Source organism: Megalobrama amblycephala, linkage group LG10 (assembly GCF_018812025.1).
Source record: "Megalobrama amblycephala isolate DHTTF-2021 linkage group LG10, ASM1881202v1, whole genome shotgun sequence".
NCBI classification, from domain to species: domain Eukaryota; kingdom Metazoa; phylum Chordata; class Actinopteri; order Cypriniformes; family Xenocyprididae; genus Megalobrama; species Megalobrama amblycephala.
In genome coordinates, this window is record NC_063053.1 from 11,859,562 (window position 1) to 11,881,556 (window position 21,995).

Consider the following 21,995-nt stretch of genomic DNA (forward strand, 5'->3'; position numbering starts at 1 on the left):
CTTTTTTTCAGGACTCTTTGATGAACAGAAAGTTCAAAAGAACATTTATTTGAATATTATGTAACATTATAAATGTGTTTACTGCTATTTTTGATCAATTTAATGTGCTCCTGCTTAATGAAAGTATCAAGTTCTTAAAAAAAAAAAACCTTTTGAACAGTAGTGACTGGATATCAAACTGGAAATTAGTTTTGATACAAATGGTGGTCTTACTGTAACATTTAATCAGGTGTGAATAGATATTCTCCTTCTCTGTGAAGTCAGGAATCAGCTCAGTCAGAGTCTTGATTTTATCAGCCTATACAGGAAGGAAAATAGAGTGCATCTTTATTCACAATCTGTGTGACACCGCTATTGTGCTTAATTTTGTGGAATAACTATGTGCATACATTTCATGAACGTTTAGAGCATGAAGGCTAGAACAAACTGGGTTTGTTTACCTGTCCCGGCTGCTGAGCTGCTCGTAGCATGTATGTGAACATTACGTCCTTCTGCTCGTTGATAGCCGCACAGCGCTAAAGCAAAGAAACACAAGAGACCTTAAAAACTCTCAACACGAACATTTACCGCATATCATAAGGTGTGTGTTTACATGCACGCACTGCATCTGCCCTTGAGCAAAACATAACCCTGGGTATAAAAACAACTGCTTGTATTTCCTGTATGCACACAGCATGCAGTTAAAAGAAGGCATGGAGGTGTGTGTAACAGCATGATGGGAGTATGTGTTTTTGAATGTATCCATCTTTCATTACATCCTTTAGCACTCAGTGCAGCGCTCTATAGTTGAGGGTTAATTATACAGCTAATAAGGGAGTCAGGCAAATAACCACTTATTTCTTTATGAAAATTAAAATGTACAGTGTCTGCCCAATTTAAAGTACAATTATCTACACTTAGCCGTATAAAGGCTTTGAATTGCATCGGCGTGCTCCTGGGCTTTCAAGCGCCGGTGTGCAATTTTCACACTATTTAATCAGGACAATATAACACAAGTTAAATGAAGGCACAGTGAATTCTGGAAGGGTAAACTGTGCTGTACAGAAACTGTAGGTCTTGAGAAGACTCAACAACCTTGAGCAGCTTTGTCACAAAGGAGGAAGTTAGCAGGTACGAAGAAATCAGGTCTTTTATGGATATTGTGGGTACCTTTAAAGCAAACATGGACTAAACTAAACATTTTTATTTGCTATTCAAGTCACATGCATTTGTGGCATAATAGCAATTTTATAAATCATGTTATAGGCATTTACGATGTCTCAAACGAGAATGGTGAAGCCTGTATTATAAAGCACTTAAATGTGCTGCATGTGTTATTTGAGCTGTAAAGTTTTCAAAAATTTCCAGTCCGTCCATTTTTTCCATTTCCAATTGTTCCAAAGAGTTGAAACTGGATTACATAGTTTTAGTTAGTTATATGTTAAAACAAGGTTTAAAGGGACAGTTCACAAAAAAGTTAAAACTGTCATTTACTCACCCAAAACCGTAAAACTTTTTGTTCATAAGTTAAACAAACAAATAAAGATATTTATGAATCTTGAGAGATTTTTTTTCTTCCATTGAAACTCTATGTAACCAAAGCTTTCAAGCTTCAGAAAGGTCATAAAGACATTGTAACAGTAATGGATATTTAAATATGGGTAACAGCAATTTCACCGTACTTGCTTGATGCACGAGAACAAACCTCACACATCAAGTGAGCATGTTTGAGCTTCCATTTACCATATTTGTTGAGCTCAATGTACTGTATGTGTGTGGATCAATCTTTTTATGTTAATGAAAGCCCAAATTAAATCTGTTCATCATTTAAGACTTGGATTAAACCTCTTGATTTATACGGATTCATTTTATGACCTCTTTTTAAAACATGAAACTTCTTCCTGGAATGGATTTTCAATGGAGGGGCAGAAATCTCTCAGATTTCATTAAAAATATCTTCATTTGTGCTTCCAAGATGAACGAAAATCTTATGGGTTTGGAATGACATGAATGTGATTTTTGGATAAACTATGCTTTTAAGCCTTGTCAAAACATTAAAATACACTCCAACCACATTTAAGCCTAGCTCCCTTTACTTCCATTGCAAACTCTTTACTCTAACCACAATTTTTCCCTTCGTTGAAAATAATTTTCTGTCGCCCTCAAGATTACACCACAAACTCTGATATAGTAAAGATTAATTTGTATTTAACCCAGTAAATGTCTGAGATGCTTTGAAAACGTCTGAATCATCCTGTCTTGTGTGTGTTGGTATGTGTCTTTTGAAACTGCTGGACTGCCCTGCGCTTTCTCTGGGTTCAGCGACAATGAGGTCACATTACAAGCCAATCGTGAAGGCTGTGCGTTTCTCTTGCATCTGCTGAATTAAAAGCCGAGGGGCCTGGGAGGCTTTTAACAGGCTGCTATATTAAAATGAACGGAGGCTGAGGTGGGCAGAGTGCCTTCACGACAATCGGAGCAATTAAAACTGCAGCCCAGCAGCTTCACTCCTGAGAGTTACTCTCTGATGCGATTCACAACACCTACATCACGACGAACAAGACCAAACCGAATATGCTGATCTAAGACAAAAAAAAAAAAAAAATCATCTTTTGATATTTAGCATTCCATCTCAGGGACACTGTGAGCTAAGCTTCCTGTTATTTCGACATCTCAAAGGATTTTACTCACTCCTGGGTTTAGTGGTACCTTAATGCAGCCATTTTGTTCCTCAACTCGCTAAAGTGCTTTTTGAAAAAGGGAGGAAAGATCTTGTACAAGAGGATCTAAGCAAGTAAAAACGACTGAATGATTAAAATATGAGACAGCAAGAGGTCAAAAAGAGCAGCGTTCACTTGAGTTGGAATTGTGGTTAGCAAAAGGGTCAGCTAGTTTCAATACCAACTCAAATTAGATTCAGCAATTTAGCAAGGTCACAGAGTCCGCATGCACATCTTGGTTTGTGAGAGACGGTACCTGCTGGAGGAACTTGGCCTCTTCTGTCCTGCCCGTGTCCAAGTAAATCAGGAAGAGGTCTGTAGCGGCTCTGTAGGAGGCAAAGTGATTGCAAAGCCTTTCTGCCATGGCACTCACTGGACATAAAGAGAGATGTCAATCAATCACATGCTTACACGGTGATTACTATGTTACAACACATCAGTGGGTGCTCTAATGTTTCTCCAAACCAGAAACTCACAAACAAGAGCTAGAAGTCAGTTCAGAAGTACTCAAATAACTCACTGTGTATCAGTAGTTCTCAACCTTTTTCTACACTCTGTGATCCAATCAATTTCTAAATGACCAAAACTGGTCCTGCTCCACATTTTTTTCTCATTCAAGTCATTTCAGTCGGATGTATCAAAATAGGGGAGAAAACTTGCTTGCAATTTCCATATCATGATTTTAACTAGGGGTGTCAAAAAAATTTAAAAAAAAATTAAATAATGAAAACTATAGGAGATTTTGAGAAGAACTGTATGTTCTTCAATAAAAACTGTTGTTGATGGGACAGATTAAAACAGGAATTATAAACACTTTTTTGGAAGTTGAGGTCCCCTGGTTGAGAACCACTGATATAGATGAAGAGGTGGTGTGTGGGTCTCACATTTATCTAGTGCAGCATCATTGTTGGCATCTAGAACTTTGCGGAAGACAAAAGAAATACTGGTGTTCTGATTCTCTGTGTTCTGTGTGTAAACGGACTCCAACAGCTCCACCGCACTGTCAATGTCCCCACTGCAGAGGGAAAAAGGAGAGTTCATAGTGTTAGAGATTTAAACAAACCTCTTTATATCAGGTTTCTTAGGGACTTTATATATTAAATAATTATATATATATATATTATTATATATATATAACCACAGATACTGCATGTGAGATTTAGCTTAAAGGGTTAGTAGCTTAAATAGCTTAGGGTTACATAGCTTAAAGGGTTAGTACACTGATTGATTTGTGCTCCGATGCTTCCTGAAGCAGTGTTTTGAAATCGGCCATCACTATATAAGTCGTTATTTTGTTTTTTTTGGCGCACCAAAAATATTCTCGTCACTTTATAATATTAATATTGAACCACTGTACCTCACATGAACTGATTTAAATATGTTTTTAGTACCTTTATGGATCTTGAGAGAGGAAATGTCATTGCTCCCTATGGAGGCCTCACTGAGCCATCGGATTTCAACTAAAATATCTTAATTTGTGTTCCGAAGATTAACGAAGGTCTTACAGGTGTGGAACGGCATGAGGGTAAGTAATAAATGACAGAATTTTCATTTTTGGGTGAACTAACCCTTTAAATACTTTATGAACACTGCAAAGAGCATCTCCATGTTGACCACCAATGGGCGGCAACCATGTCATAAATTCATCATCTTCCAGCCACTTTTGTTGGAGTGAACCGGCCGGAGGCAATTACTAAACTGGATCCACATGTCCATCACACCAATATACATATTTTGTGACAGCAAATCATAGGTATTAATTATAAGGGCTATATTCAAAACAAGTATATAAATATACGTATAATAAGTATATTAAAATTTTTGGTCAAAACTATTCAAAAAATTTTAATGTAGGAATAAAATTGAATGCTTTTTAATGCAATTTAAGGCCCTAATTTTCACAAAATTCACTTAATGAGTCTTCAATCCCCCACAGAAACTGTTTAAATATATACCTTTGGTCCTAACTCCAAGTATTTAATTCATACTCAACTAGTTTTAGGATTATTCTTCTTGAATGAACAAGAAAACATACTTTTACAGTTCAAACTAAAAGGCAGGCAGAAAAAAGCAAGCCATGGGAAAATTTTCATTCCATTTCTGCCTCCCCTCCATCCCCCAACTTTCATTTACAGAACTGTAAGTGCATAAAACTTTCATTGGCCACATTAATATTCCCAGCCCAGCCATCGATTGTCATTCTTCGCCATTCCCAAAGTCTTGAGACATTGTAGGACAGCGGAAGAGCTAAGCGTTCCTCACGGCTGATTGGGCAGCTTCCCAGTTCACCCAGCTTCATCCTGTCGGGGTGAACTCTGACCCCCGGGCGGACATAAGCAACAGTGACACGTGTGCTGTATGCAGCTGAGCCAAGCTGACTGGTTAAAAGGCAAGATAGGGGCTCCGGAAGCCGGGCACCACATTAGTATGGCCCATTGTGAATTATTCAGACTACACAGTCATAGCCATCACAGCAGATTTGAGCCTTTAATAATAATGGGGGAAGAGGGGTGAAGAGGATGGAGGAAAGGTAAGATGAAAGAACAGGAAGATGAAATTGAGGTGGAAGAAAAGGCCATATGAGCGGGCGGTCCTTTGTTACACAACAAACCTTTGATGACACCAATTTAGTCAAGGTCAAACCACTAAAAGGTCACATTTCATGGTATTTACAGAAACAAGGGTGCTTCATTGTTCTTTTCATGCATTTGTTTTCGCAAAAATAACTAAGAAAAGTTTGTGCGGGTAGAATCTAATCTCACCCGCCAGACAGTCTGCTAGTGCTCCCTTTGTTAGAAACACTGAGCATGTAGTTCAAAGTTTCTCAGATAACAATACAATGCAATCAAGTTTTTGTCATAGTCAATCACAGTGTTAACCTCTATGTCATCTGTGTTCCTCCAGCTGCAAGGTATGTGGTGCCAGTTTTTGCTGCATTTAGTTTTACTGTGCATCCAGTTTAAAAACATCTGAACGAATGCTCATCTCAAGTACTGTAAGCCTTGCTTTAATAACCAAGCCAACAAATAAGAAGATCTTTGAGTCTTGTAGCTACATATAGATTTTGGTGCATGGAATTGCTGCTGTGATGACAGGGTGTTGTAGGTGGTTGCCTCCACAAGTGTCTATTGATATTCTGGTCATTATGGTTCATGTCCCAATTTACAGGGTTCCAACACCTTTTGACCAATGAATTGCAATGGTTTTTCAATTGACTTGTCAAGCTGTTTCTAATTACTGGCCTAAAATTTTTGGTACCTTGAAAACTGTCCATGTCTTTTAAAGATTTTGTTCATTTGCATGTGCTTTCTGTGAAAATCAGCCTGAATTTAAAACCTCCCAGATATTTTTTTGCTTTTCTATGGTATTTTATATTACAATAATATTTCAAAATATTACAGTTTTTACTGTATTTTTGGTTGAATAAATGCAGCCTTGGTGAGCATAAGAGACTTCTTTCCAAAACATTAAAACATTTTTTACAGACTCCACACTTTTGAACTGTAGAGTAAAAGCCTGTTCACACAAAGAACGATAACTATAACGATAAAACTAATGCACAACATCATTCTGTTTCTTCTAAGTGTGCTGTAATTTTGTCATCTGCCATTTTAAATACTCAAGCTCTTTGAAGCAGAATGGATTCTGATTGGTTGTCAATATTTGTATTAATCATCAGCTGGAAAAAATCATTCTGAAAGTGATTCCAACGATATTGTTTCTCTGTGCTGTCATCACTATGGTTGTGGTGTGGACTCTGCTATTCTTTTATATTTAGAACAATATCTTTATGGTTATCATTCTTGGTGTGAACGGGCCTTGAAGGGTTAGTTCACCCAAAAATGGAATTTATGTAATTTATTACTCACCCTCATGTCATTCTACACCCGTAAGACCTTCGTGACTTTGGCAGTTACATACCCGAACCAAACCACTGATTCGAAACAAAAGATTCGTAAAGCTTCGAAGCAGTGTTTTGAAATCAGCCATCACTAGATATTGTTGAAAAGTCATTATTTAGTTTTTTTGGTGCACAAAAAGTATTCTCGTCGCTTCATAATATTAAGGTTGAACCACTGTACTCACATGAACTGTTTTAGGGTGCGTTCACACTTGTAGTTGGGTTTGTTTGGTTCATTTGGTCCAGACCAAAAAAGAAAAAAAAAACATTTAGTCCTAGTCCGATTAGCGTTCAGACTGGCAATTTTATCACCGAACCAAAAGATGCCGAAACTAAAGGCATAGGGATATATTCATAACCTGATTGGTCAGATTTTATGACGTATTGCCTATTTTGAGACGGAACTTACCAAACAATGCTGTGTGCTGAGGTAAACGCGGTCGTTGTGTGTGCGTAGCCTGCATGGGATGGTATTTTGGCCAGCTGGGAACTCGTGAAGAGCTTATAAAATGTGTAAAGCAGTCAAAACAGCGGCGGGAATTCAGCCGTCACGTGGAGACACGCGTCTGATGCCTGTGATGGGCAAACTCGCGACTATGACGAGAAAAACCGATATGCATGAGGATTCTGTCCTTTTTAGGGTCTCATCTTCCTGTTTTTGGTTCGTTTACATGTCTTTGGTCTATGTTGTGTTCATATATCATTCGAACCGCACCAGAGTTCTTTGAGCGGACCGAGACCCATCTTTTCAGCGGTCTCGGTCCCTTTGTTTGGTGCGCACCAGGGTTCGGATGGCAGCGTTCACACACGCTCAAATGAACCGCACTAACAGCAATCGCACCAGGGTTCGTTTTAATCGAACCAAACATGCCAAGTGTGAATGCACCCTTAAATATGTTTTTAGTACCTTTCTGGGCATCTGAAAGTGTTAATTATCTTGCTGGCAATGGAGGCCTCACTGAGCCATCGAATTTAATCAAAAATATCTTAATTTGTGTTCTGAAGATGAACAAAGGTCTTACGGGTGTAGAACGACATGAGAGTGAGTAATTAATGACAGGATTTTCGTTTTTGGGTGAACGAACCCTTTAAAGATTATGAATATTTCAACAGTTTTATTCACTATCAAACATAAATTGAAAAATAGATTGCTCAAAAAAATAAATAATAGCAATATTTTTCATCAACAAGCTGCACCATGTGAGGTATTCCATTCACGTCCAGATTACAAACAGTGAAGAACAAGTTGTGATCCCTTGAGGTAACTTCTAAACACCTTTATGATCAATAATAGTGATGCTTGTCTTAGCAAAACAAAACAAACAAACAAAAAAAAAACTTACTTTTTAATATGAGCGAGAGCAGTATTGTTGACAAATAACATGCTGGACAGCTTGACGGAGCCTAAAGTCTTCACCAAGGCCTCCACTCCCTGGATGTCCTGTGTGTTTCCCTCACTAGCGAGACCCTGAACCAGTCGAGTGATGGCCAACTGACTGGGCACCTGGTCAGCCTGTAACATGCCCTTAAAAATCTCCATGGCATCTGTGAGCAGGGACAGATCATGTGGTCAGGTTTAATAAAACAAAGCCCAGGAAAAAACCTAGACAATCCACAGTATTCATCACGAATTGCTGAACTGAGAGAACAAATCAACTTTTGTACTCACCTTTCATCTGGCATCTCTTCACTTGAGAGATGATGAGTAGGTTGTTGGCAATGTCACTTAAACTGAACCTAGGAATATGATCAGCGGCACTGAGAAGACAAAAGGAAGATGGGTACTGGTTGAACAACTGTAATTTGTGAAATAGCTAAGTGTTTTGTAGAATCAGCTGTATTTATGAATAATACATAATGTTGTTTTATGCATGTTGACGCTGAGAGCCATTTCTTCACTGGTCAGCCTAAAATTGTGTGCATGCAAGTGTGTGAGACTGAACAAATCCAACAAATCTCGATCCACTCTCCCCGTTCATGTTCCCCTCCTCCGTCACTTAAACCTCAATCAAAGTCTTCTTTTTTTATTACCCTCACTGGCCAGATTAATCCAGCCGTCCAATTGAGCATCAGCCGCCGCTCCTTATCTCCACGGCGACCGGCCAACAGCCGCTCACACAGCAGATTGGCCCAGCGACCATAGTCAGAGTTACTCTTATCAATCCTAAGAAAATCCTTGTGTCCTTCTCCTTACTCTCGTCTAGTCCTCTTAAGTGCTGGACAATCCCATCCCTCGCTTCTCTGCTCCATTCCAAATCCCCTTAATCTGTCCTTAAAGCACCCCGCTAGGCCAAGACCAATGTCCTGCCAAACATCTGCTTGGAGTCCACCACACACATATGCACACCTTCTAAGCAATAAACACACTACATATGATTTTTGAAGGATCATGTGACATTAAAGACTGGAGTAATGAAGTGATGGCTGCTGAACATTCAGCTTTGAATTTTTCACATTTTAAAATATATTAAAACAGAAAAGTCATATTTCAAAAATGTTCCAACTATGTCACTTATGAATTCTCATTTTAGTTAAGATGGTGCCTATGAAAGCAGCTTGTCTATGGACAGCAATGAAGCTCACTAGGATTTGAAACAGCAGAATTTACTGACTGGATGTTTATATGCAGGGCTTGACATTAACTTTTTTGCTCACCAAAAACTATGGCTAGTGGTTTTCCAAAGTTACTAGCCACTCAGCATTTTCATAGTCCACAATTTTTATTTCCGATACCATGGGGAAAAACTGATATACAGATATTTTTAATATTATCTCATAATTTGGCAGCAGGTACAGGTGCTGGTCATATAATTAAAATATCATCAAAAAGTTGATTTATTTCACTAATTCCATTCAAAAAGTGAAACTTGTATATTATATTCATTCATTACACACAGACTGATATAGGGCTGGACGACTATGGCCTAAAATCAAAAATTGAACATTTTACCTCGATTACGATTATTGAACGATTATTTTATTTCTGATTTTTTTGCCCTCATAGTTCACTGACAAGGTTTGTACTGTAAATAGCCTATGATTGACTATTAAGGTGGGATATTTTTTTTCCTGTTGAAAGAGTGATCTGACATCATAGCTCACTATCAGCAGTTATTTTATCTATGGTTTGTAACATTTCTTACAGGTTTCTGCTCGTTGTAAATCAGATAAAGATAAATTAGCACAGTACCAGTAGTGATTGCGTGTGTGAATTAGTCATACCATCTCTCTATTAATTGTGAAGCTGTGGGTTGTAAATAGTTCCTTCAAAAGTAGAAAAAATAGATGCTATAACTTTTGAGTTTCTAAGCTATTTTAGTGATAAATCACAGGACAGCGCTGACAACAAGTTTCTGCGTTCCTCTGTGTGCGCGCGATCTTCACGTTTTGCGCAGCTGTTTGTATGAGTGTTCGTGCCACATGCAGCTGCGCGAGCGCGGCATAGATATATGTATATAGCTATGCGAGCGCGGTAGCTCGATATAATAATACACATCCGATCGTCTAATCGCTTGAATGTCCAAACCATAAAACAAATACAACTGACAAAGTTTAGTCAAGACGCAAGGCTCACCGCCATCACTATGTGTTGAACCGGCGTTCACCTCCGTGTTTAGCTTTTATGCCACTGACTGGACTGGGCGGAGTCACGTGGCTACACACGCAGTTATGTTTTTAAGGGGGAAGTATTAACAGGACTAAAAAACCGAAATAACCGACATGGGAAAATTACGTCCGTTAGAGGTTCTGAATTTCGGTTTCGATTACTTTTCGATTAATCGTCCAGCCCTAGACTGATATATTTCAAATGTTTATTTCTTTTAATTTTGATGATTATAACTGACAACTAAGGAAAATCCCAAATTCAGTATCTCAGAAAATTAAAATATATTATAAAAAGGTTCAATATTGAAGACACCTGGTGCTACACTCTAATCAGCTAATTAACTCAAAACACCTGCAAAGGCCTTTAAATGGTCTCTCAGTCCAGTTCTGTAGGCTACACAATCATGGGGAAGACTGCTGACTTGACAGTTGTCCAAAAGACGACCATTGACACCTTGCACAAGGAGGGCATGACACAAAAGGTCATTGCAAAAAAGGCTGGCTGTTCACAGAGCTCTGTGTCCAAGCACATTAATAGAGAGGCGAAGGGAAGGAAAAGATGTGGTAGAAAAAAAGTGTACAAGCAATAGGGATAACCTCACCCTGGAGAGGATTGTGAAACAAAACCCATTCAAAAATGTGGGGGAGATTCACAAAGAGTGGACTGCAGCTGGAGTCAGTGCTTCAAGAACCACTACGCACAGACGTATGCAAGACATGGGTTTCAGCTGTCGCATTCCTTGTGTCAAGCCACTCTTGAACAACTGACAGCGTCAGAAGCGTCTTGCCTGGGCTAAAGACAAAAAGGACTGGACTGCTGCCGAGTGGTCCAAAGTTATGTTCTCTGATGAAAGTAAATTTTGCATTTCCTTTGGAAATCAGGGTCCCAGAGTCTGGAGGAAGAGAGGAGAGGCACACAATCCACGTTGCTTGAGGTCCAGTGTAAAGTTTCCACAGTCAGTGATGGTTTGGGGTGCCATGTCATCTGCTGGTGTTGGTCCACTGTGTTTTCTGAGGTCCCAGGTCAACGTAGCCGTATACCAGGAAGTTTTAGAGCACTACATGCTTCCTGCTGCTGACCAACTTTATGGAGATGCAGATTTCATTTTCCAACAGTACTTGGCACCTGCACACAGTGCCAAAGCTACCAGTACCCTATTGTGAAGAGGAAGATGCGATATGCCAGACCCAACAATGCAGAAGAGCTGAAGGCCACTATCAGAACAACCTGGGCTCTCATAACACCTGAGCAGTGCCACAGACTGATCGACTCCATGCCACGCCGCATTGCTGCAGTAATTCAGGCAAAATGAGCCCCAACTAAGTATTGAGTACAGTACATGCTCATACTTTTCATGTTCATACTTTTCAGTTGGCCAAGATTTCTAAAAATCCTTTCTTTGTATTAAGTAATATTCTAATTTTGGGATTTTCCTTAGTTGTCAGTTATAATCATCAAAATTAAAAGAAAAACATTTGAAATATATCAGTCTGTGTGTAATGAATGAATATAATATACAAGTTTCACTTTTTGAATGGAATTAGTGAAATAAATCAACTTTTTGATGATATTCTAGTTATATGACCAGCACCTGTATGTTAGGCTGCTGTCACTTTAAGATCTTACACACGGATCCATTATTCTGTTACACGTGCTTTCTTTCTCACTGTTTACGTTCACTTAAAACATAACTCACTGTGTTTACATGAATACTTGCCAAGACCAGTATTTTTATTGAGGTTTGAAGTACTTTTGCAACATCAAATGCTATAGTGTAATATAGTGTGAGATAATGTTATGTACATGCAATACAAGTTCATGAATAGGGTCAGTCAACACCCACTGCAATGGCTATGGTGTGCATAGCCTGGTACAAAGATGTTTCTGAATGCTTCTTGAAAGCACGCACAAGATTATAGGGGCGATGGATTTCTTTAATGAGGATATACCATCAGATGTATAATGCGACCCAGTAAACCTTCAGAGCTTTACGGATAATTTATAAGATCACCAGCGCAAACACTAATACAACACAAAGATCTATTACAAATCGGCAAAGGACTGTCATTTTTGCATCTTGACAAGCTTTTCTGAGAACTCAGAGATAATCTGGTAACGTTGAAAGGGCTTAAACGATAAGACTGCTATATGCTATATATGTGTGTGTTTGACTAGAAGGAGCTTATCATCATTATTCATCCGTTTCAACTCAAGAAGATTTTCTTATTCTGCAAAAACGGGTACAATGGCTAGGGTCTGTGACCTTAAAACCTGTAATTTTGCAACCTGCAATTTGAACATCTTTGCCATGCAAATTTAAAGATATTGGATGCGATGCGACCCCCATAGACAGACTTACATGTTCTTGACAGCGATGGCATCCTCTATGTCACCTTTGGCCAGGAGGGCTTTGATGAGGGTATCATATGCAGCAGGGCCGAGCACGATTCTCCTGCTATCTGCTTCCTTCAGGATGGCATAGGCCTCTAAGGATCAGAAACAAGAATACATATAATCTACCCTACAACATCAGATCACTAGAGATAATAAAGCATATAAGCATCCTTTAAAACAACATTCAGCTTCAATTCCTAAGAAAATGAATTGAGATGGAATTTTACTGTAAAGCTACTCTGTAGCAATTTGTATTGTATAAAGCACTCTATAAATAAATCTAACTTGACAATCTAAGCAATATTATATTTTATTATATGAATATATTTTTATTGTTATACCCCCTCAAATAATGAAAGAGAGATGGATATTCTTCAGATATTATCTTTTTTTATTATTTTGCTCACAATTGCGAGTTCACATCTAGCAATTCTGACTTTTTTTCTCAGAAATAAACAATTGCGAGTTATAAAGTCAGAATTGCGAAAAAAATAAATTGGCAAAAAAGTCAGGATAAAATCCAATTCTGAGAGAAAAACTAAATTCTGACATTTTCTTGCAAATTGTGAGTTTATATCTTGCAATTCTGAATTCATAACTCAGAACAGCTAGTTTAGATCTTGTAATTCTGAGAAAAAAAATGGAAAATTGCAAGATTATTTCTCAGAATTGCGACTATTTCTGAGAAACGAGAGTTTAGATCTTAGAATTACGAGTTTATTTCACAGAATTGTGAGTTTATATCTTGCAATTCGGACTTTATAACTTGCAATTGCGAGTTTATATCACAATTCTCAGAAAAAAAAAGTAAGAACTGTGAAATAAAAAGGTGCAATCACTTTTTTTTTTTTTTTTTTTAATTCAGTGGCGGAAACAAGCTTCCATACATATCAGATAAAGTAAAACAGTGGAAACTATTATAACTTGGCAAGGCAATTTACAGGCAAACAGACCAAAGCAATTACCTGTTTAGAGACAGGTATTGTTACCAAAATAAACAGTTTTGTGAACAGTCAATGCACAGCAAATATGATGCAATACAAACTAAGTTGATTTGTGTTTTATTACTGTACTGTTGCTTTCCCTTTTTGCTCGCAAACTGTTTTCGGCTCAAGGTTCATTTGTTGTGGCTTCAAGGTACAACACCTTCTTTGCATATAAAAAAATAAAAATAAAAAATAAATAAATAAATAAATAAATAAAAAATAAAAAATAAAAAAATAAAATAAAATAAAATAAAAAATAAAAAAAATAAAAAATAAAAAATAAAATAAAATAAAATAAAATAAAATAAAATAAAATAAAATAAAATAAAATAAAATAAAATAAAATAAAATAAAATAAAATAAAATAGCCTGCCCTTCTTTCCTTTACTTACGAATATGACGTAAAAAGATTTTGGAAGATGGTTTTATGATGTACTCACTCATTATTTAAAATGTTAATTTTGAACAAAAAAGTTACAAAGTATAGCTATAAAGAACAAACCTTGAACTTTGCCCCTCTTGCAAAGAGACAGTACTTTGAGTTTGTAGTCCTCAACTGTGGCCTCTTTAGAGGGTGAAGCAGTGACCCTTTTTGGAGGAGAAGCCGTGAGTCCAGATTCTTCCTCTAAGAATGTCTCAGGATGACCTTTAACCTCCTCAAACCACACCTACACATAAAACAGCCATATCAATACACCATAATGCTTCCCTTAATTCTGGATATTAATTCAAGTTTAATTTAGTCAAGGTTTCCACCCCCTACAGTAATTATCAGGGAAACAGGATAATAAGAGCTGAATGTATCTGACCAAAGAAAAAGGTCCAAACACTGTAGGGCACTGGCTTTTTAACTGCTTTTTTTTTTCAGGACTCAGATTTTACATTGGGCATTGAGTGTGTTCTTTTACCTCAGGCACCTCAAACGGCACCTCCTGGTTATTGTTTTTGAGGATATCAGCAAGCAAACGCAGTGTTCTTTCTCTTGGAGCCAAATTCTCCTCTTGCATTTTCATCCAGGTTGCCTCAGCCTTACGCCAGTCATTGGTTTCCTCTGACAAGAAAAAAGAAAACAGTGTCATCATAATGCTCATCCACTCTTTGGAATCTCAGGTCCAACACACAATACTTACTGCAGAGGCGGAGCAAATAGTGGTACATGTCATCTCTGTCACACTCAAACAGCTTGACCGTCATGTCTACCATGTTCTGAAGAGGCTCCATCTGGGGAAGAAAGATTCAAACAGTGATACACACTCTATTGATCAATAGCAAATCAGTTTCTCAGAGAAAACGGCAGGGAAACACTGACCTGCTGGGCTGAGATACATTTTTCTGCAAACCACTGCAGACGGGTCGCTCGTGCCCTTAGACCAGGAGTCTGCTCATGGTAAAAAAAATGTATCAGATCTCAAATTAAACAATCTCAGATCACAAACACACACACTCTCAGATGTCTAAATTTGCATTGTCTCTCCTCTTGGAGGATATTGTACCAGCAGCATCCAAACGGAATTACTCTCCTACAAATCAGCCTCCAGGCTAAGTTCAAAATCTCTCCAGCCTTCCTCAAGCCTAATCTGCTTAGCAAATAAGACCAAAATTAAACCGCTACACAGTCATAGTCTTTTTTTTTTTTCTTTGCAGGAGCGGCCCCTGGGCCTGATGCATAAAGCCCCGTGGGGCAAATCTTCCCTTAAGTAAATCCAGGATGATGAGCACCCCCACCCTACAATCTTCCTATATAGGAGAGCAAATCAACACACACTCACATCAATTTGACCCAAACACACACACACACTTTCTCTCTCTTATTGCACAGCCAATACCCAAAAGAACATCTAGGTCAGATGATTAAGAAAATCTGGAGTCTGAAGCAACATAAACATGTAAAGACATACAGTGACAGATGACGTACTGCAGTGAAATATATTCTTTACACAACACAGGCACATGGACACTAAAATATTATCTAATATATTAAATATAAACTATACAATTTGAGAAAAGGAAATCAAGATATTAGCCATATTTAATTAATATAAATAGCAAATAAAGCAAGCTAATAATCAGCTTCTTAAACAATTTTCTGTCATTTCTAGCTCAGTAAGACTGATCATTTTCTACATCCTGTAGCCAGAAGTACATTTTTTGCCAAAAAAAAAAAATATCACACATATCAAAGTGTATCATATTTATAGCCTTCACAAAGTTACAGTAAACAAAAACTCCCCATTTATTCAGACCTTTGAGCAAAAACACCTATTATCATGCTGAAGATGTCATCATTCTCTCAAACACAGGTCACACACTCAGAAACACTCACACACAATGTGACCATCATTTTAATTACACCAAAACCTTAACCAGCATTTCGCTTAATTACCACCATTATTAATAATCTGACAATTATAGACAGCACAATCTCCTGACCAGCACTCCATCACTGCACTTAAAGTTTCTATTAGAGAGTGGAGTAGAGCTCTGTGTCTGCTAATGCTACTTAGATATCAGTGTTTTTAATTATCCAGCTCTGGATGGAAGAGAGGCCATGTGGAAAACGCTCCACAGAATGAGAGGGGCTTTTGACCCGTCAAGCACAAGGATGCTCAACGAGCCACCATTAAACACTAACTTTTAGAGAGTTTATAGTGGAGGAACTTCAGAGGTATAAAACTATTGTAGCTACCAGGTGTATAAAGATATCGCTGAGGGCTTTGTTTTCAGTGACTGACGGCAAATATCAAGAGAAGATCTAGACTAGGACCCTACAGTTTAAATGATTTACAATATTTACTCAATTTATTTAAATTAAATCAAAACTTTCCAAAAGGACAAAATGAAGAGTTTATATTGAGCACAAATTGGCTAAAAATGTATACATTACCAACAGTGCCTTATCATTTTCTAGTAAAATACCGCATGATGTGGTACAATAGCAGCCAATCAGAACAAACTTTGTTTAATATTTATATGAAGCTGGCATTTGGACCAATCAGATTTTACATCTTGTCACAGCTGCTTAGACAAAAATTTTGATATGCATGGAAAAGACGCCTCTAGATCAACGTCAATATGAATAAAATACCAGAGTGGTTATTGTATGGTTGTTATATTGTTGTTAACTAAAACCATTTAAAAAAAAAAAAGTTTCAGTAACTCAAAGCTGAAAAAATTTTATAACTTAAAAATTAGAAACTGAAAAAAAAAAAAAAAAAAATGTAAGTCGAAGTACTAAAATAAATCAAAATGGAAATTAAAATAAATTAAAGCTATAAAAAAAAAAAAATATTAAAAAGGACAAGTCCAAAGGCAAAGCACATAAAACTACTAAAACTAACGAAAAAGAAAATGGAAAATATAAAAATAAAAGCTAATTTAAAATTCTAATAAATAATATAATAGTATTTAAATAATACTCAAATTAAAATACTTCACCTAGACAATCTATCGGTCTATCAATACTACAAATCAGTCCAGCTAAGAACATGAAAAAACATTTCAGTGTGTGCAAACTGACTTTTCTTTAAATATTCAAGCATTTTTGTGTATATTAGTTAAAAAAAAAAAAAAAAAAAAAAAGACAAGGGCTATCTAAATTGTGCCTTATATGAGTCACGCAACATGAATGATTTTAAACTCATTTTACATCAGCCTAAGATGATATAAGAACGGTACTGGATTAGCATGTTTCCAAAAAAAAAAAAAAAATGCTTTAAGAGGGATTTTAACTTGTATCCTAAATTAACCTCTCAAAACAATGAAAGCTGCAAGTCAAATCTGCTTGAGATCGCTGTATCCTGAGGTGACCATCGATAGCTTTTCGGCTAAAGTAATGTCCCAGAGGAATTGTTATGATCCAGTGTATATATGACAAATGGAGCCAAATGGCATGCTTTAGATTTGCGGACACTCTGATCATTGTCTGGAGAAGGGATATTTTCTTAGTTAAAAGCCCCTGACTGATGGACACGTAATATCCAAAGCTCAGGCTTATTTTTCTTCCATACAGACAATGATACAACAGAATTAGCACAGCTAAGGGTTTGTGGAAGACAGACGCAGAGATGAGGTTGGAAAAATAAAACGACACGGAAAGGTAAAACAGCCTCATACAAAGAGTATGCATGATAAACCAGCAGGAAGTGGCTTGACTAGTCCTGACATTCCGCCGCACTCCCACATGGCAGCACTGAGGGAGTTGAGTGGCGTCGTATTAGAGCGGTTGGCTAATTGAACATCTAAATGGCTTTGTCAGAGCTGTTTCGCAGTGGAAGTGTAGACTCCCGAGACGCTGTCTTCTGAAAGAACAAGACAGAACACAGCCTAAAGATATCCCCGAAGACCCATCCTGGACGAAGCGTTCAAAACACGTCAAGCGTCTCAAAATCAGTTACGTCCCGGACAGAGCGTTCGCTGAAATGCCTGACATGAGAACAGAGATGCACAGTCTCTCCAGACAATTAAAGGCATCTACACATGCTGAAAACTTCACAGTACTGAGACAAGATGAGAAGTTTTGCTGCTAGTCGTACTTTGAGCCAATGCTCTTCTCATTCAATAAAGACCGGGACAGTGTGAGCGCTATAGCTTACTTTTTCTCCACCACATGTACACAAATTTTGCCTTTCAAAATTAAACCTTTTTAAAGGTTCAGCTAGGTAAAATTATCTAGGTGTTGGGCATAGATTATGTTTTGATTGGAAGAATTTGTTGAAAATTACAAACCAATTATAATGTATTCCATAATTTTCCTGCTATTACTGCAAAATTTGTCAGAAAATAAAACATATTTCCTGAAAAAACGGGTGAGGAGATGTGTGAACAGTGTTAGGCACGTTACTTTAAAAAGTAAGTTAGTTACAGTTACTTCTCACAAATAGTAACGGAGTTAGTAACAGAGTTACATAATTATAAAAGTAACTAATTACCAGGGAAAGTAACTATTGCGTTACTTTAAAAAAAATAAAATATATCAAATAATTTGGAATCCCCTAATATTAAATATAAGATTAAAAATAAATTATTCTTGTTCCGACTCATGATCCGCTCTTGCTCACGACATGAAATTTATCTAAACTGTACTACGTGTTGGTAGCCATTAAAGAAAACGTAGTTTCATATTTATGTTTAAATAGTCCTATGTTATGTTTTAAATTCATTTATTTGATTATGAAAAGTGAACAGAATGAGTAAGATGTATCATAAGATGCGCAATATATCGGGAGAAATGGAGTGGGTCAGACAAGCCTTTCTTTAAAGTGAATTTCGTTTTGTAAAAATTTTATCTTAATTTTAATCAGTGTTTCTTCAACCAATTGCCTGGATTTAATAAATAAGAAGCAAATATAGCAGAAAATATAATCATGACAGAGGCGCCGGCGCGATCACTGGCGCGTGAACCGGAGCACGTCTAGGCTAAATGAACCGAAACTCAGCGGCTGCTTGCCTCACAAACATGAAAAAAAATATCTATAGAAAGCTTGAAATATCCACTTTAACGAAAACGAAATAATTAAAAACGAAAAGAAATAGGCTACTCTGATTATGCATTCTCTCTCTCTAGGTGCGTCCTATATGCGGAAATGATGAGAGTCAGCAATGTCAACTTCATCTTTTCAGCCGACACTGATTCAGAAAACGTTTATTAATAAACAATTAAAATGTCTCCTTGCTGTTTTTGTCACATTCATAATCATTACTTTTGGCGGTTCCGGTTCTTTATGGCAAGCTTTATGCGTTCGCTTGAGTACTATATAGCCTATATTAAATGCTCATTATTATGGTTTATTCTCTCCAGTATTTCAGAAATTAAATTAATATAAATGTGATTAGTCAAATAATGGCTTAAATGAAATACTACTAGTCGACTAGAAAAAAACTTATTTCACATAGGCTATTTTCGATCCAGCATGTCACAAAGGGTGTTCTGGTTTGAGCTCGCGCTCCGCTCGCATGCTCATAGACACACACATACAGAGCATCGAACATTATTATCAGTTTAAAATTATATTTGAGTATGACTAACCCCAACACACACCAGAGAAAACACTTTGCAGGTCATATGGCTGAGAGAGAGCCAACTTGGATGAAAACTGCTTCAGTGAGCTCAGTTATAGTAACGCAGCATTTTTGTCAGTAATGGTAACGGCGTTGTAACGGGAGAAAAAGTAATTCGTTTGATTACTCGTTACTGAAAAAGTAACGCCGTTAGTAACGCTGTTTATTTATAATGCCGTTATTTCCATCACTGTGTGTGAATACGAAAAAAAATAATATACAATATTATATATTTAAAAATAAATTAATAAAATTAAATAGTAAATGTAAAAATATATATTTAAAAACAGAAATGTATTATAAATTAAATATGAGAAGTTTAAAATTCAAAAAAATTGAGAAACAAATATTAAATTAGTATGAAAGAGACATCTCAGTTTTGCTCATCTTACTTTGCTGTCAACTTTTCTCATCATTTTCTGCTTTCAAATGAGAATGGTTTTATCATGCCAAAGCCTTGTAATGACAATTAATAATAATAAAAGCAATTGGCATGAGTGCATTGATTCAATATAGCGACAAAAACAATATCACAATACATCCCAGTAAGCTGTTTCCAAAACGAGTGGTCTTTGTAGTTGTCGTTTTCTCCTTCAGTCACACAAACTCTCATCCTCTGAAAAAACATTGTACCTATTGTCTTGCATGAATGGCATTAGTATGGCTTTGAAGCCAATCTAATTTAAAAGTGGAAATATCAGTGTGGCAGTAATTAAAGCTGTTAATAGCTGTGTGGTTTGAACACAATAACAGTAGTCCCACCTCGATGATTTTGCGTGCCTCCTTGTAGCGGCCCGTTTGCAGGAACGCAAAGTAAAGGTCGTAGAGCATCATCATCTCACCCCGCTCCTGACTCAAAAACTCCATGACTGTTAAATGAAAGAGAGAGATGGGAAGGTGAAGAAACGATCACATTTGAGTACTCTTATTAAAGTTAATCTATCAACCTTAAGCATAGTAAATGTCTTCAAAAGAGTGCTTTCAGCAGTCAAACATTTCATTTAATCACACTTCATCAGTCAGATGTAAGTGTATGCGAAAAATAGAAACTTCCCACGTTCAGTATGTGTGAATTACAAGTAAAGTGCTGAGTATGTTTGTGTATCTAGTCTTGGTTTTCTGATTCCTTTTGCACATGTGCAGACACAGTTATGTCCAAATACACTGATACTGTTGATTCAGTTGTTAAAATTTTAGCAATATTATTTTTTTAGATTTATTATTTGGTAGTGCAGCTTTGTAAAATATTCAATAAATAACTACCATTCTTACATATACTATTCCTACATCTCTCTAATATTGACAGTATTGCTTGAATGCAGTCAGATTTAACAGATACCTTGTGAAAATTGCCCATTTCAGATCTCTCTATTGGCACTCAATGACATACAGATCTGGACTCATTGCTTGCCACTTCAGAATAGTCCAGAGAAACCACAGCAACACAAAGAGGGTGAACTCATGCAGGTATATGTACGTTTACATCTATGAATGAGTTTGCCATGGCACATGCAGAGTGCTGGGTCATCGGGGCCGTAAAGTGGCCCTCCACCGTAGAGGTCTCACTACCTTAACACTTCAAATCCACTCACCCCCAACACACAAAGCACTTAACCCGTCCACTAACCCCGACAAAGACAGAGACTATTGAAACCACCATCATCTAGGTTGTCCAACCTGCCCTTTAGTGGGTGGCACTCTTGAAAACACAGAACACACACTTTCTACATATGACCATCTGAACAGACAGCAGACAGACATAGACAAACTACTTGTGACTAACAAGTGACAGAGAAATTAATGGGCTGTATGTGTAAGTGGGTGTTACACACCTTTCTGTAAAAGCACGGCATCTCCTTTTTCCACCAGGCTGCAGATGAGGTCATGGATTTTGGGCATTTGGTTGTATTGTTTATGACACTCCACGACAGCATCGAATGCACCCGCAAAGTTCCCACTGCAGAAGAACATGACATATTACACCAAAACCGTATAAAGCATGCGTCATTTTCATAATATATATATATATATATATATATATATATATATATATATATATATATATATATATATATATATATATATATATATATTTTTTTTTTTTTTTTTTTTTTTTTTTTTTATATTATATTATATTATATATACACACACACACATTACACATATTAAATAAACATATTTTTAAATAAATATTTCATGGTCATGTGCAACAAAGGTCTTTAACTTCTTGCAACTTCCTATGGTTCCCGCCTTCCTCTACAGCCACTACTGCCCTCACCCCCAACCGGGCCGCTTGGCAGAATATGGCAACAAAATTAGATCTGCTCTCTCCCCTCTCTCACATCTTCCTC

The 21,995-nt window shown here is 37.0% G+C and overlaps 1 protein-coding gene across 1 annotated transcript in view; it reads right to left on the reverse strand.

Moving 5' to 3' along the window:
* The window catches only part of lrpprc (leucine-rich pentatricopeptide repeat containing), a 64,963-nt gene that overhangs the window by 7,117 nt on the left and 35,851 nt on the right, over positions 1–21,995 (reverse strand). Inside the window, exons 24-36 of the mRNA XM_048204599.1 lie at positions 21,477–21,601; positions 20,407–20,513; positions 14,897–14,965; positions 14,718–14,808; positions 14,496–14,638; positions 14,090–14,255; positions 12,567–12,693; positions 8,270–8,358; positions 7,944–8,145; positions 3,584–3,714; positions 2,956–3,071; positions 441–515; positions 214–298 (exon numbers count right to left, since the gene is read on the reverse strand). Coding sequence (XP_048060556.1) covers positions 214–298; positions 441–515; positions 2,956–3,071; positions 3,584–3,714; positions 7,944–8,145; positions 8,270–8,358; positions 12,567–12,693; positions 14,090–14,255; positions 14,496–14,638; positions 14,718–14,808; positions 14,897–14,965; positions 20,407–20,513; positions 21,477–21,601 — 1,526 coding nt within the window. The remainder of the gene's footprint in view (positions 1–213; positions 299–440; positions 516–2,955; positions 3,072–3,583; positions 3,715–7,943; positions 8,146–8,269; positions 8,359–12,566; positions 12,694–14,089; positions 14,256–14,495; positions 14,639–14,717; positions 14,809–14,896; positions 14,966–20,406; positions 20,514–21,476; positions 21,602–21,995) is intronic.